This window comes from Acanthopagrus latus, chromosome 8 (assembly GCF_904848185.1).
Source record: "Acanthopagrus latus isolate v.2019 chromosome 8, fAcaLat1.1, whole genome shotgun sequence".
Taxonomy (NCBI): Eukaryota; Metazoa; Chordata; class Actinopteri; order Spariformes; family Sparidae; genus Acanthopagrus; species Acanthopagrus latus.
This window is the reverse complement of record NC_051046.1, coordinates 23,722,689-23,736,162: the sequence shown is the minus strand read 5'-3', so window position 1 is coordinate 23,736,162 and position 13,474 is coordinate 23,722,689. Positions and strand designations below refer to the sequence as shown.

Here is a 13,474-nt window from a genome sequence, read left to right as displayed (position 1 = left end):
GGACTGTACAACAAATGGAGCATGTGCAAGCCACGTTTTACCTATAAAGTAAAATCTGGACCGCTGGCCAAAGCCAGTAGAAGCAGTCCAGCTGGAGACCCTCACCAACACTGTTGGTTTTCCACAGCATGGGTTCCCAAGGAATGAGAGGAACATGCTCTCAGGTTGTAGCCCCAGAAGGACAGAACTGAATGTATCCCAGATTACTGTTTACTTTGTTGCATTAAAATGGAATCCAACATGTGACGAGTCCAATGAAATCAACTTTTTTGTTGATTATCGGTGGTTGGCAACAGCTGCACTGATGTGACACCCCCCACCCCCCCAGCTCTCCCTCTTGTAAATATAAGTGAATAAAAATGAGTGTGGTGCATTTCTAGTTGCTTAAACAACTCAAACCTCAACATAGGATGAGAATTGCATAAAGATGACTTTTACCCAAAGAAAATTCTTTACACAAGAAAAATAATACACTCCTACCTTTTTTAACACGCCTTGGTTGACCTGAAACCACAGCCTCTGGAGAACCAGCTCATCCAACCCCTCCACCTGTAACCTCTGATGGAGTGATGAGAGAAGAGGAATGTAGTTGATGGATTTATCTGATGATGTGTGACATGAAGAAGGATCGTAAAGTCTAACAAACTTTATTTCATATTTCATCAGCAAGTACAATACAGCACATTACCATGTAGCACTAAACAGTGTGTAAATAGTCAAGGAAGGAACAAGGAGGAGAAGGTAAATTATGGTTAAGCAGGTTGAGGTGTTGTTGTTGACAGAAAAAGAAAAGGAGTCAGTAAATCAAGAGACAGAGTCATTATTTTTACCAGTCTGCTGATGTTTGACAGTTTAAAGACTTCGTTGTGATGAACCCTGATGGTGTACTTGATGGGGAAGTTGTGCCTCTGTCAGGCAAATGAAGAGAGAAAGAGAAACAATTAGTTTGCACATTTCATAACCCAGAAAGCTTGCAACAGCTGTCCCCCTCTGGGTTGATCATTAATAACACATGTTCAAATTTAACTGTTTAGGACAATTATCAACTTTGACGATTGTAAGGGCCACTCCACTGAATTCATGCATCATGGTTAGTTGAGCACAACTCAGACTGTTAAAACAGGTCTCCTCATAGCTCTAGTTGAGCTTAGCAACATTTGAGAAAATAACACCAGCGATATAACTGTGATGTCATCAAGGTCATCTCAACCTGGGGTGACTACAAATTCTTCACAGGCCTGTGAGGGTGTAAAGTTTCGAAGACGTGGGTGGTTTACCAGGCAAAGTTCAATGATAGACACATTTGGGTCCAATTGCTGGACTTGTAGGAAATACTTTTATAGTATAAGTGGACACAGCTTAAAAAAATATTAAGATACACCGAACATAACACTCAGATGATGATATTTACAATGCATATTTTAGGGTGAAAATGTGTTTTTAACAGAACCCTGAAGTTCATCTTTGAGGGCAGGGTCATGGGGAGTCAGTCACAGTTGGGGGTGCTGATGGTTAATAATGATGATGTCACTGTAAATGGTGTGTGACATTTGTGTATTAATTTCATATGGCCAGGATAACTTATACCTAACAAATTATAAAAACAATTTGAGAACATTTTGCACCAGATGAAGAGGGAGAGAAATTCCTCGGACTGCGCAATACACAACCGCCATACAATTGTTCCTCTGTTTGGAGATATTTCATAAACATTGTGAAACACTCGCTATGGTGAATTCTTAATTGTTCAGGGTTTTTGTGGCCATATGTGAAGTATTAAGCTCTTTCTGTTTAAAAAAAAAAGGGTCCGTCTGACCAAGTCATGTTTTCATAGAGAGCAGGGGTGAGATCCGATTACACGTGGTCACTCCAGATGACTGACGTGCCGTCCCTTTGTGATCGGCTCGCAGAAAAAAAGGCATCTTAATGTCAGGGATAAGCAGCCTCATAGTTTATAATAATACAGCGCAGTGAGAATACGTAAGTGTGTATATAACATGGACCTGCCTGTTTATCACTGTTAACAGAGACTCTGGTCTGCAGTATATTCACTGAGTGACTGCAGCTCCCTCAGCACCCCTAGTTCGCTGCATCCACGTTTGAGGGTGGTAATTGTACTGACACATTCACTTTTTCTGCTCTGGTCCGTACAGCTGGTCCAATACTTAGAAAAACTAACCGTCCACCCACAAGGCAACTGTACACATGCTCACACATTCACTGAGACATGCTTGCAAACCTGCCATCATTCTCTCACCATGTACCGTCGCCTGTGACTGAGGCTGTCGTTGAGCGTCTTCAAGGGCGTGCACATGCTGGCTGGCGTCTGGGCCATCTGAACGGGCGCGAGCAGAAACAGGCCTGCGGGAAGAGAAGCAGCACAGCGTGAGATTCAATGCACGGTCCCAGAGCTCTACTAAACATTGTGCGCACATCATAGTATGCAGTAAGCCTACCATACATATCGGTGTTAGCTGTAGGCTGTTTGGTGTGTGATCGCTTTGGGTTGAGGTAGATAGATATAGTTTCACCTGACAGAGGTCAACCAGATCAAGAAGTTGTCAGGACAGATATTTCATGGTGGATGAATATGTGACATCTTTCCATCACCTTCAAAAGGTTTCAGGCCAAAGAAAAAAGCATTCCATTAGGTGTAACAAGATTTCCATGCATGTTAAACTCGCCATACTCTGCTTCCGTGAGGCTGCACTCAGGCACACTGGTGCCTTGAGCTAATTTCTAATGTCAGCATCGTCAACATGCTCACCGAGATATTGCAGTTTCTTTATAAGGTATGTTTATCTTGATAACATTCTTTGTTTAGCATGTTGGTATGCTAAAATTACCATCAAACACAAAGTACAGCTGCGGATGATGGGGACTTCATTCGTTTTGCAGAGGTCTGACCATAAAGTAAGCTGCTACTTTGATGATCAAATGACCATTAAACAACAGCCAAACACTGACCGATGTTAGCAGTGTAAAGACATCTGTGATGTCCTCTCATCCATTTTCCTCCACTTATCTGGCTCAGGCCATGGTGGAAGCAGGGTTTTCCAGACATCCCTCAGCAATGTTTTTTTTTTTCATTACCTCCTGGGGCATTCCCAGGCATTCCCAGGTCACATTAGATATGTTATCCCTCCAGCAAGTCATAGGTCTGCGGTGGGGTCATGCCTGGAAAAGTGTGGGTGCTCAAACTGATCCAATTCAGCTGGCTCCTTTCAATGTGAAGGAGCAGCCTGTCTACCACAAGCTCCCACCAAATGTCCGAGCCATCATTGAAAAATCATGAATGCAAGGAACTCTTCGCTATATACAGAGTAGAATATCGTAGAGACAATACCAACATAGGCCTGGGTATTTCTATAATAATTATTGCTTCTATAATAGGGCCAATACAAAGCAATGGTTTACATCTTTAGCAGTATGAACAGTGCTAATGAATGTTCCCTACGTCTTTCATTTCCCTCTCTGCACACATGTAAATGCACACAGAGAGGAGTTCTTAGTGCAAGGTGGGATATTTGCCAGCAACATGCTAAAATATTCCCCATGACAGGGAGAAATATGATCACGCCCTGAATGAAAGGTTCACTTAGTGCTGTGGGAGTACTTTTCATCTTGTAAAACGGATACATTTATGCCTGACAGCAGCCCATTCTCACTCACAACGTGCTAAACACAGTAGCCAGATCAGTGGCCCTGGGCCTCAAAGTTTCAGCACTTCTTGAAGCAATGCACTCGTGCAGAAGTATAAAGATTGTGTCTCCAAGAATAAAAGTCACCACATAAAAGTTGTGAATTTGAGTGAAACAATACAATTTAGCATTTACCTGTTTATTAGACATTAATATTTTACCAGCTAATCAAAGCTTTATACCACCCCTATTGATCTTACCAAAACATTCATTCAGATTGTGCTGGAGAGGATTGGTTTCTCCCGGTTGAGACATTTACATGTGGCATTGTAATTCTGATTGGCCTGTTACTCTCGTTATTAGTTGAACATTATGATCTGTATACAGTGAATGCAGCGACTGCTTCATAAATAGTGTTTCTGTATCTGAACCTGCATGTCAGTGCTTGTTTGTGCACATGCAAGTGCCAGAAAACTGTGTGTGAGACTGAAAGGATTCATGACTACCAGAGATTATTTTCATTTTACTGATGTCACCATTAACACACATCTGGTGGGAGCTTAACTGGCCAAACAGCTTGTTATAGGTGTGATTGATTGAAACCCAACAGTGAATTTACAATATTAAGTTATCAGTGAGTGGTAGCAGAAAATGCCTTTCATTAAGTAACCATTGCAATATTCTGTGATCAAAATGAATGTACCTTTTGCAGTGATCTCTCGACACGTCATTAACTTTTAATCGTGGGGAGCGCTGTCAGCTGTCACAGAGCAGGAAGATGCACAGCACAGTGGGCTGCATCCAATTGGGCATGTTGTTTAAGAAATGTGATCAAAAAAAAATCCAATGGGAGCAAGAGGTCTATGCTTCGAAGTAGGGGTTAAAGTCAACAGCTATGTTCGCAGCTCTGAGACGCAGCATATAAGCAGACTGGCCATTTGAGCTAAACGTTTGTTAATTAGTACTGATTAGCAATGATGACCGACAACTCCCACAGTATCTATTTACATTACTTCAAAATACATGTAGAGAGTATATCATCAAAAATGTTCTGAGTGCCTTCATCTAAACACATGGTGGGACTCACCTCTGGCCAAGTTTAATTCAAGGGGTGACAGACGTCACCGACAACAGAAATCAACCGTGCATTCTGGGGCAAACACACTGAGTTATCACTTGAAGGACTTGAAGCACAGCCTCCAGGTTTCTCCTAGAATAGCCCAGCAAGCCCACCAGTAGGAGCTTACCTACATCCCAAGAGACTGACATGATACATAATGGAACTGATAATCTCCTTGAGAGCTTTCATTGTACTGTGTACTGCGTACAGGTATCTTAGGTAGAGAAATCTTAAGTTGAAATCAAGGGGGTTCAGTGTTCTTCGGGTTTATAATCATCACAATAGCAGCTTGAATTAAAACTGGTTGAAAATAAGTTCCTCTGATTTGCACAGAGAAGACCATCCCCTTGAACAGAGGTGGCTCTTCAATCCATGGCAATATTTGTTTTTTTGTTGTTTTTTTTTTTACATTTTTATACATTACTGTTATATTTGTGATTCTTTTTGGTTTCAGCTTTCCCTACAATAGTGTTTCCGGTTGATTCAACCTGGCTTGATTGAAGCGGTTGTTTCTTTCTTGGCGTTCTCGGCAACCCGTTTTGTCACCATCGGAATGAGATTGCTATGTTCATCCACTTCCAAATTAACCCATCAAGATCTTGTTGTTCTACTTATGTGTAACATGAAGGAACTACACACTTTCATTCTGTCATGCAACCGTGTGATGTATAATGAACAATAAATCACCTTGACCCCTTAAACTAAACAACTCTCCACTTTAACACCCCAATACATTCACAGACTCCATGATTTAGACAGTGAGCATATGTAATGTATATCAAGCTACATACTATATTTGCAGAGGAGAGGAATGGAGAGGCTCAAGGCAGAGTGACTGCTCCTTAATATTCAAATGTAGGAAAACCACCACAGAGACCAGTCACATCAGGGTTACCACAACTGCTCTGCAAACTATCCCATATGGTTCTGCAGCGTAAACATGATGAAAAACACACAAACTATGCCAAACTGCCATTTGTCTTTCTAGTACTCCATCACACCCGTATCTTCAATGGGCCCAGCTGTAGTGAAAGTATACTGACAGTTCGGAGTAATGACCTCCGCCTCTGCAGTATGTTAACACTAATGAGGCTGCTGAGTGTGCACAGCAGAGGCTGCCTGTGAGGAGAATCTTGTGGGAAAAATAATCTTAGTTACCATTACAGTGGAGGAAGTCCTAAAATCTGTATATAATCCCTCATTTCGGAGTGAGTTTGCGAACAGGCTTTTTGGTTAAAAGCCTGAAATATGAGCTGAGTTTACACAAGCTTAAGAGACTTTCACATGCTTTTCTACGACATAAAACATGTCAGTAAATGCCCTGTATTTGAATGAAAGTGTTTGTGTGAAAAGCGAGGGATGTTAACATCCTCACATCAGAATTAAGTAACAAACTGTTGACACAAAAGTGTGTTCTATACCGTAGTAAGATGTTTCGTGCTGCTGACGTTGAAGTCATGTACACCTCAGTGTAATCTGTTTATAGCCTTTTTAGCTGTAAGCTTTTTGCTTCGGGCAGCTTCATTTATGCTTCAAACATCGTTGGTGTCCATTGCCCTGGTGTCCATCTTTGAAGGCTTGCCTTGTAGAACAAAACGCACCCATAGAGGGAACCAGGGCAATGCTAACTTCCCAGTTATCCAACAAAATTACAACATCCCTGCAGCACTTCATGCAACACAGACTGCCAGCAAGTACAACCCTAGTCTGTGAATAATTGAGAGATTTGCACTTATTTGATGTGTTGGCCAGCATTTTGAATGATGTCCATTCCCAGTTTGACATTACCAGGAAGATTCTGAGAACAACAGGCAACAGCTCCAACTTCGTGAAAGCCTTCCAACCATTCGCCCAACCTAATAGCAGTTGATGCCCTGAAAGCAAAGTCCAATGAGGCGTACAAGAAAGCATACCATTCACAGTTTGTGAAGTGTAATGCCCATTGGAACAAATATGGAAGGTCCACACTTATCCACAGACTGCTGAGGATAATCAAAGACAAGTGAGCAGGGGCTGTCAGAGTGGCTCTGTAGTAACTTACACTTATCATTGGTCCATTTTAGTTCATTATTCGACCAGTTTGTTTGACAAAATGCTTATATGGTGTTATCAAAGTTCTGTTGATTTTACTTTCATCACACGTTTAATTCAGTTGAACTCGCATTCCTCGCAGCACGCCGCTTCCATGAGCCCATTGCCCAGGAAATCAACATCTTGCGAACAGAAGCAAGCGCCCTGATGCTGTGGCAGCTTCCAAGAATCGGCTTCAAACTTGACCAAGTCAAGTTTCCACTGAGGTACCGCTAGCCTCACATGGATGATCCGCAGTTGGTAATGGAGAATCCATGAGCTGATCGCAGCTGCGGTTCTTCTTTCAAAATACAGAACAACTTGGACAAAGGATGATGCAGCAACCAGATGTAGGATCAGTCAGATTTGTACAGTTTGACACATAATATTGGCAAATTCACAAATTAGTCATGTATGTACTGATGAATAGTGCATGAAACTAAATCAATAGACTTCAAATTAAATTGTATTAAATTTCCTTTCCCAGAATGTCTCAGAATTGGATGATGATGATGATGATGATGATGATGATGGATGATGCCACCATGTCCAGTTCATCTGATGAAGATGACTTTTTCTTTGCACTGCAGTTGTCTGAAGTGCACGACGGCTCAAAACTCCTGGACAGATACTTGGCCTGTTCAGCATTTAAAATGGACTTGCTGAAATCCTTTCCAGCTGTGTGCAGCTGAACATGCGTCGACCTGCCTCAGCACCCTGTCAAAGGCTGTTAAGCATCGCATGATTCCTCTTGAGCCCAAGAAGAGTGACACCGAGTTATCACAATTTAAGAAAAACTGTTGTTTTTGAACTTAAACAGTACATTATTCACTTTCACCTTGACCTTATTTTTCTTCAAGTGTTACGTCGGCTCCATTTGTAAGGTGGTGTACATGCTTTAGAGCAGGGGTCACCAACACGGTGCCCGCGAGCACCAGGTAGCCCCCAAGGACCACATGAGTAGCCCTCAGGCCTGTTCTAAAAATGAAAATTGAATATTAATATTATCTGTTTCCCACCTTGTTAAGTCATTGTTGATAATTATTGTGAGAGATCATTAATGTGATCAGTGTCTTCACATAGATGAGTATCATTAATCATTTATAATCACATATAACTAAAGGCAAACTGAGCAGATTTGTTATTTAAGAAGAGTGTATCAAACTGGTAGCCCTTCATATGACTCAGTACCTATGAAGTAGCTCTCAGTTTCAAAAAGGTTGGTGACCCCTGCTTTAGAGAATAAACTTCATAGTTCTCAAAATTATGACAGCTCAACCCATTACAAATGGGTGCCATTTTTCTACCATGACAGGAACATATGCAGAAAACAGGAAAAGAAAAGTGCATCAAAATACACAGACCGATGACGGTCAACCCTAAATATTAACATATGACCATGTTTTTATGTTTTTGCTGGTATTGTTATACCAGCCGCTGTTTGACATTTCTTAGCTTGAACATCATCACTCTTATAAAAAAGTTGAACCCATTACCTATCATTTATTATAACTATACCTCAGTTATGTTAGATGTTCAGTGAAAATATTAAGCAAGTTCCGAATTGTATTCTGTGGGTCAGGGGTAGAGTCAGCGTCTTGTTATCTGAAGGTCACTGGTTCGATTCCCTTGGTCTGCATGTCAAAGTGTCCTTGGGCAAGATACTGAACCCTAACTACTCCTAACATGCTGGTCAGTACCAATCTAATTCTATGGGTCATGTATTCTCAAACAACCTAATCAACTCTTTGGTTAACATATTCTTACAACCATAATATTTACGAGTCCATTCATATCCTTCCACCATTTATCTTGTTCAGAGGTCTGCGGATTATCAAAGGGAAAAAATGCTATGACAGACCTAAAATGCATGACTTTGGACTGTGGGAGGAATGTTTGGAAACATACAAGGAAAGCATGCAGACCCATAAGTCAGGCAATTTTAACTTAGTATAATAAGACAAAGAGCAAAACTGTGACATGTGATTATAGCACAACTAAATCTTTGTTCAAAGCTCTGAATATTTATATCAAAGGGGCAATATGTAAGAATTTGAGTGGGAAAACATTCAAATAAATTTTCCCCTTAAATTATCATTAAAAAGTGATGAAATTTCAGTTTTGAAAGTGTGATGGCTGCGTTGCAGATATATCTACTGAAGTTAGCATGCTAACTAGCTAGCCATGGCATGTCTCTGTCTAAAGCTCCTGTGCTAGCAGCAACACCAGCTCTTCATCAGTGCTAAGAGCTCACACTCCACACAGCTAGCTAGCTTACTCTCGCTACAGTTAGCAGCAGCTAGCGGTTATTCTGGTGATATGCTGCCCCCTATTTGTTTTGAGCATGAATTTGATCTGTGACCTGTTGGGGCTAGCTTTTTAGCATGCTAACACTAGTAAATGTCTTTGCAGCAGTACGCAAACGTCAAAACATGAAAACTAATAATTCTCCACACTCTGTTGATAAGTTTAGCTAATTGTTGGTTGTAAAATTTCACATATTGCACCTTAAAAAAACTTGCATTATATATTCAATGTGATAGTTGCTCATTTTCCATTCTGTGCATTAAATGTAGATGGGTCTCAACCGAGATTGAAAACACATTGTAACCATGACTATATATGTTTACAACCACCACAAAGCATTCCTGTGTAAAAAGATGAGCTGCCAGGCCCCGCTAACCCTGACACTTCACACACTTAATGACATTTGTGCCTGTGTGGTGTCAGTTTTCTGTCTCTCTCTGTCCTAACCCATATGTCTTCAGTATGGCTGAAGATGCTTATTTGTGTATGTTTAGAGAGTGATCTGATTATCCAGACAGGCACTGGCTCCCTTTCATGCAAGGACTCGCATTTCTGATTTGGCAATCTGTCACATTTGTTGGTATTTCAAGACTTTATGTACGTTTTTAGAAAGTACTAAGGGTATTTTGATGTGATGAGAAAATCTGTTAATATTCTCTTTGAACAATACAATTTTTCAAATATTACCAGAGGGACGTCTGAAGCAAATACAAACCAGATGTCCAGCTGCATTTGTAGTAGAGTGACTGTTGTCTTGAAATTTGCAATCAATCATCCATGAAGCGATTGAATTACACTCTCTTTCTCTTTCCTCTGGTTGTAATGCTTTGATCCTAAGATGGTGGGGCATTTGGAAATATATATTACAGGTAAATCAGCACAGTTCAGTTTCGTTGGACTTCAAAAAGTGTCAGTGAATGACAAGAAATGTGTATTCTTCACTTGAAAATGACCCGTATTTAAATTATCTTACAGTAATTGTTTTATTTACAATATTTACAGTGTTAATGTTCAGTCAGCAGGACTGCAGGACTAAAGAGTCCCTTTCATTCAAAGTGATATTGATACATTTAGTAGCAGTTAGCGCTCTGACTGTGTTCTTTGCATTTTTCCTGGCTTTAATTGCCTGCTCGTAAAATCATACGGTATGTTTCTTCTTGTGCTCCTAACCCATCTCCATCCTCCACAGCTGCATTGCGCCTCCCTCATTAGTCATTCCATCTTCCCAGTATTTTGTCAGCTTGTCAGCCGCTTCCCTGCTTCTAGTGGTTTCAAATCACTGTCCTCCCATGTGTTTCTCCACCTGCACCTCAGTAGGTTAATCAGTTTCACAGATTTGTCCGTAGGTGTGAATGTAAGCGTGAATGGTTTTTGTTCTCTATCTGTCAGCCCTGTGATGAATTTGCGACTTATCCAGGATGTACCCCGCCGCCGCCCAATGTCAGCTGGGATTGGCTACAGCCCTGAACAACGGCCTCTTGTATTCTGTATTTTAGTGAAACCTTGCTGCATAGCTAATTAACCCCGTTCTGACAATAATGGTAACCTTGAACACTGATGTTTGAACAGTAAATTTTAACAATTTCTAAGAAAATTCATCATGGTTTACAGTATACACTGTGACAGTGTCGTCACATTTTGACCAATTTAATTCTGCGATTGAGAAAGACGTGCGTTTGCAAAATCTACATACATAATGTAGCTATAAACACATGGTTTATTGGAGTATAAAACCAAAGGTTGCAGAGTGGGGAGTAAAATGACTAAAAGGGTCAATTTTCACGTTGGGCCCAAATGCATGAGACGGGCTGGGAGTAAAATGGATGAAGTTTAAAATCTTGCTCACGCCAACGCAAGGAATGGGCGAACAACAAGAAACACCAGGGAAAGAAAAAGACAGGCTCAGGAAAACAACAACAGCAGGATCACAGACAATCAACAGATGACTCAACCAGGAGTGGACAAACGGTGCGTTCCATTGCATTTCCGAGTCGGTATTTCCGACTTCCAATCAAAGAGCGTTCCAGTGCATTTGCTTTGAAAAAAATGGACGCTTGGTGTAATATACAATGGAACATACCGTAACAACTGAAAACTAAACAAACGAGGGGATGAGGTGCAGGTGGAGCGAGGTGGAGAAACCCATGGGAGGATCATGAATCAAAAACATTAGAAGCAGGGAAGGGGCTGACAAGCTGAAAAAATACTGGGTAGAGGAAAGGACTAATGAGGACAACTGACGCAGTGCCAGTGTGGAGGAAGGACAGACTGGTGAGGAGTACAAGAAACCAGGAGGGAGAACACTGGAAAAAAGGCACAAGACACTGTCTTAAACTGAAAATGACCACGACAAACAGCGAGAAATGTTCCTGAAAAGCTAATCTGTGCTTGGCTCATCTGCGCTTTTCTCTGGATATGCTGGTGACAGCATGAAGTAGCTGCATGCGATTTTGATTTGTCCACGGTTATAGATATGTTTAGGAAACTAGTATTCTGTTCCCAGAGTGCTGGTTTTCTTCACCCAAGGTTTACAAACTGAACATTTCACTGCTCACTGTAGGACTAAGGTGATAGCTTGAGGCTGCTTCGTGTTACTATAGAGACTAAACACTGCATCTGTGTGGCTTCTCTTTCCACAAAAAAGGCTTCCAGGCACAAACAGACACACAGATCAGTTATCCTGAGCCAGCACTGGAATCACTGAGAATCTCCCGCAATGTTGTACCGTACACAGATCCACCCAAAGAACAGCTCATGTATAAACAGTGTTTGTACGGCAACATCCACATGACAAAGTGAAGCGTGGCACACAGGCACATTCACATTAACTCCTCAAACCTCTTTCCTCCCACAAGAATAACAACCCACTTTTTATGGGCCAAAGTAAAGAGTTAAAGCACAGCACCCCCCACAGTTTCTGAGTGCAACACCACCATGGTGAATCCAAATCCCTGGTCTGTTACAGTTTGTCAGATGCAACATAGGCGCTGACTACAAACAAAACTCATGATGTCATAACAATGAGATGTGTTGAAAACTTGTTTGTTGAAGTGAACATGTATGCAACACTGTGATCCCACCCTCTCACTGAAGACACTGTGCCAATGGAATGACATTTAAGCTGTTTTTCACACTCAAAAACAATCATTGCTTGTGACCCCGCAGAGTTTAATTTACAATATTTACTGGCTGCAAACCCAAGCTGACTCTCCTAGAAGGAACCTCCTATTCTTGCCACGGTCAGCAGAGTTACAATGTGCAAACGGAATACTGTACGGTAGCGTAAATGCGCTATGCAGTGAGCTGTGGTGTTCCAACTAACTGACTGTTTTTGCATGCAACAATGATAATAAAAGCAGCCAAAAGAGATAGAAGCCTTGGTCCATCCCAGCCACTGACCAGACTGCAACAGAACAGTCTCAGCACAGGCCACAGCACTAAGGGCCACTGCACACACATGCAAACAACCACATGTAAATGATGGCTCTTACCCAAAAGGCCTACCAGCAGGCAGACAGAGATGGACAGCTGGACCATACTCTTGGGCTGAAGTCTACGGTCTTCAACTCCACAGTGCTTTAAACTCAGCACAGGGTGTAAACACACACACGCTCCTACAGCACTGGTGTCTGCAACTCTTCGGTGTGTGTTTTCAGCAGGACATACATGGGTCGCCGGGCCTCAGGTCTTCATTGCAGTATCCAGCATCACTAAAAACATGCCAGCTGTAAAATATCCTTGTTATTCTGGCTGCGGTGCCTCTGTTGGTTGCAGCTGATGATAATCTGAAATGAGACCCAAAATAAAAAAAAACAGTCAGGGGGCTGGAGGGGAAAATAAGCAATATTCAAACAGATGGGACAAATCCTCGTATTTTGTTACATTCACACTTATGGATAGTAATGATAGTCTGAGCAGAGGCCATGTCAACACTGATAATGAAACCACCATAAAGCACCACAGGGCAAAAAAATGACCACAGTTATTTGAATTCTCTCTTGAGATTATGACTTATATGGATGCTTGATTTTCCTAATAGTTGTTTAGTGTGCATGGACAGTCTACTGCCATGATAATGGCTCTTTGAGGCTACACTTAAAGCAACATTATGCAACTTTTTCACCTTAAAATAACAGCTTCAAAATAATTTTGATGGTATCAAGAAGCACATGTCTGGTAACAGGGTGAATGGTCACTCCGCCCCTCTTTTACTTGTTTCTGCACCATTTAACTTCAGTCATGTAATGAGTTTTGTTTGTAGTTAGCACCTACATTACAGAACAGACGTGTGGATTTGCACTCAGAAGCTGTGAGGGATGCCAAATCTAACCATACA

General features: G+C 41.4%; 1 protein-coding gene across 4 annotated transcripts in view; it reads right to left on the bottom strand.

Annotated features, from left to right (window-relative positions):
• Positions 1-13,474, bottom strand: part of il34 (interleukin 34) — a 33,046-nt gene that overhangs the window by 9,413 nt on the left and 10,159 nt on the right. For 3 of the 4 annotated variants that reach the window (XM_037108122.1, XM_037108123.1, XM_037108121.1), the window contains 4 exons: positions 12,630-12,923; positions 2,258-2,361; positions 831-908; positions 481-558 (listed from right to left, as the gene is read on the bottom strand). In XM_037108122.1, the coding sequence (XP_036964017.1) occupies positions 481-558; positions 831-908; positions 2,258-2,361; positions 12,630-12,675 (306 nt within the window). In that variant the 5' untranslated portion in view covers positions 12,676-12,923. The remainder of the gene's footprint in view (positions 1-480; positions 559-830; positions 909-2,257; positions 2,362-12,629; positions 12,924-13,474) is intronic. The other variant, XM_037108124.1, reaches the window with a different exon arrangement.